General features: G+C 36.2%; 1 protein-coding gene across 2 annotated transcripts in view; it reads right to left on the minus strand.

Annotated features, from left to right (window-relative positions):
- Window positions 1–2,838, minus strand: part of nebl (nebulette) — a 162,458-nt gene extending 159,620 nt beyond the window's left edge. Inside the window, exon 1 of one of the 2 annotated variants that reach the window (XM_078280898.1) lies at window positions 2,554–2,838. In XM_078280898.1, coding sequence (XP_078137024.1) covers window positions 2,554–2,622 — 69 coding nt within the window. In that variant the 5' untranslated portion in view covers window positions 2,623–2,838. The remainder of the gene's footprint in view (window positions 1–2,553) is intronic. The other variant, XM_078280896.1, reaches the window with a different exon arrangement.
- Between the last annotated feature and the right edge of the window lie 502 nt (window positions 2,839–3,340).

Consider the following 3,340-nt stretch of genomic DNA (forward strand, 5'->3'; position numbering starts at 1 on the left):
AGAGCAACGATCCGGGTGACGTAGCAGCGACAGCGGCATCAACGGGTCGCTGCGCTTCGGTGGCCGCCACGTTGAATGTAAACAAGAAGCTGCTTGGTCGCTTCTCTATCGTCATCGTGTTAAACCAGCCAATAGCGCGGCAGGTGGATAAGCCAGTTTGTGATTGGTCCCCGCAAATTTGTAACGGAAGCAGGAGAGATAAACGTGCAGGTTTCCAGCCTGAGCTGCAGGGAGATATCAAATCACCAGCAGACCGGGCTGGGGTTACCCAGTCTAGGTGTTTATGTCTCTGTAGCTAAAATGTAAAGGCAGTGACACCTAGTCTTGCAAAGGGCCTGATTAAATGGGCTTTTTGAAAGAGACTGCAGGGAAGTCTGAAGTCCTTGGACAGTGAAGTTACTTCTGTCTTTCTTCCTCCCCCTCTCACTCTCCTTCTCCTTCTGGCTTTCTCCATATACTTCTTTGTTTCTTTGCCAGCCTCCTCCTCTCTAAAGCTCTGCCTCTTACACTGCTTTTATTCCCTCTTTTATTCATTTCACTCCCTTATTCTCTCAGGACAGAAGGTACATTTAGTCCTGTTTGGTCTAGAGATATTGAACAATAACACAATCAACAAACAGTATTTGCTACAGCTCCGTGGAACGGGAGTCTTTTATTATGAAAGGGGGGAGCTAATATCATGAGCAGTGCCTACATGCTGTTGTGTCATCGGATGCCTCATAGGACAGACAGTGAATGCATGAGACCGCTGAAGATAAATTAATGTTTTATCACAGTTATGCAACAGACTATTACAGAGGTGTTAGCTTGCAAACACAAAAATCAACCCTTACTTTTGTATACTGGCAAATAAAGGGCAAAGAAGTTTATCAAGATGCTCCTAAAATATTCCTACAATATCCCTTATTTAATTTGTATAACCACTTGTGCTATTTTTATGGTGTGTTAATATTTATTTGCCACAAAACTTACTGTATGTATCTTTAAAGATGGCACGATAGCAGTTTCATTTAGGAACTTCTACTTGGTGGTATATGCACATGGACTATGGACTGTCTGACTACCTCTGATCACTATGCACTTTACTAATACACCTCAACAATGGACTATATACATATATATATATATATATATATATATATATGATCATACTGCATTATGTCTCTACTATTATATTGCACTACTGGTTGGATGTAAACTGCATTTGGTTGCACTGGTTGTCCTTATTTGTGCAATGACAATACAGTTGAATCTAATCTAAAACAGATTTACAGGTTTTTTTATGGGGGAACACAAGGCCTAAAATATAACATAGATATGATAACATATCATAGAGGGTTATGTTGTGTTGGCATGACACTACAGGAATGAAACTTCCCATTAAAAATGATAAAGTCATCGTAAGATGATAAAATAATGCTGCTAAAAGAATATTAAAAACTGATCAACTATATTCCATCATTAGATCAGAGGCCAGAGAACTAATAGATAGATACGTGCTTGTTCTGTTTTCTGTTCTTTGAGGATTCAATATTTTGGTACCACTCTTGCAACAAAGTATTGGAGTAAATTATTCATAATGACACGGCAGATACGCCGTCAACACAAATCTAAGATATTTGGAAAGGAGATTTGACTACACAAACCTTCACCAATCAATCAATCAATCAATCAATCAATCAATCAATCAATAACTCAATCGATTAAAACTGCATCAGATCCTGAGTTCTCAACTTTAACAGCATTTTTTTGGCAAACACTTATTTTACTTGATACAGATACATATACATATATGTATCTATATATATATATATATATATATATATATATATATATATATATGTCTACATCTCATTAGGCATACACATTTATTACATTCTTTGTACATTCTTGTTTACATTTCATTTATCCATTTTCAATTACTGTACACCTTTCTACTACACAGTTATAACATCTACATCTTATAGCTTATTCCCTGTTGTATATTGTTCTTAAGGTATATTATTTCTTTTCTTGTTTGTCAAGCAATTCTATTATGTTTACATTCTTGTCTTTTCATAGTCATAGTTAATATTTAATAATAAGCTATGGCACTGTTCACTTTTGCACTACCACCACTGCACACACTCTACCATAGCACCTTATCATGGTCATTGCATCACATGGTCAGTCCACACCAGACCCCTCGGGATGAATAAAGTATATATATATATATATATATATATATATATATATATATATATATATACCTTCTGCACTATTTTATGTCTAAGATTATCTTCTTTTTTTACTTGCATGATTTGCTTTTTATACATATTTAATGAGTATTGTTGGAGGGAGCCTAAGAGCTAAGACTGTCACTGGAATCGACTGACTATCTGTAATTGCTGTGCACATGACAATAAATATCTTAAATAAACAACTTAAAATCTTTGAACTCGGATTAGCGCCAGTTTGAAGGTTATTATCAAGGTTTTATCAGACACAGTAAGTGCGAAAAAATACACCTGCGTGATTCTGGATGTTTTTATGGTCCACAAACAAAGTGCTAACCTTGTCCAGGCAGCTGACTTTCTCCGTCGGGTAGACAATCTTCCCACAGCGGGCACACTGGGGGTTCATCCTCCAAAACCTCCTCTGTGCTCCCCAACCGGTAAATTCCACTTGTTATGCGAGAGATGTCAAATGTTGTCCAGAACGAGAGTCCCAAAATGTCTCCACTGAGCCACTCTTCACACTGTAAACAAAGTGGAAAAAGATGGAAATGTAGCGGAGAAACCGCGGCTCTGCTCCCTCACTCAGCGACTCACCGTCCGGTGTGAAGGCTGGATGCTGCGCTGCTGGGACCGACCACTCCATTGGCAGCAAGCTAGCGGAGGCTAGCACGACGTAAACAGGAAGTTAGCCGGGAGAAAACAGGACGTGGCTTTACGTTCCTTTCAAAATAATAATAATGAAAAAAATGACAGAAAAAAATAAATAATTGAACGAACATTGTTCAATAAATAAACACGATTTTATAGGAAAAGTGAGGTTTTTCTAAAAAATAAATAATAATAATTAAAATCAATTAATTTAATTAAAAATAATTTAAAAAAAATGTAATAAATAAAGAAGTACAAATACTTTGTTACTGTACTCAAGTAGATTTTTCAGATATTTTTACTTTACTTTACTATTTATTTAAAGTGCTGACTTTTTACTTTTACTCCTTACAATTTTAACACATATATCGATACTTTCTACTCCTTACATTTTACAAAATTGGCTCGTTACTTTAGTTTAAAATAATTTCAGTGAAGTTACCGTTATTATTTTTCGCGTCATCAATACCAAATTC

This window comes from Sander vitreus, chromosome 22 (genome assembly GCF_031162955.1).
Source record: "Sander vitreus isolate 19-12246 chromosome 22, sanVit1, whole genome shotgun sequence".
NCBI lineage: Eukaryota > Metazoa > Chordata > Actinopteri > Perciformes > Percidae > Sander > Sander vitreus.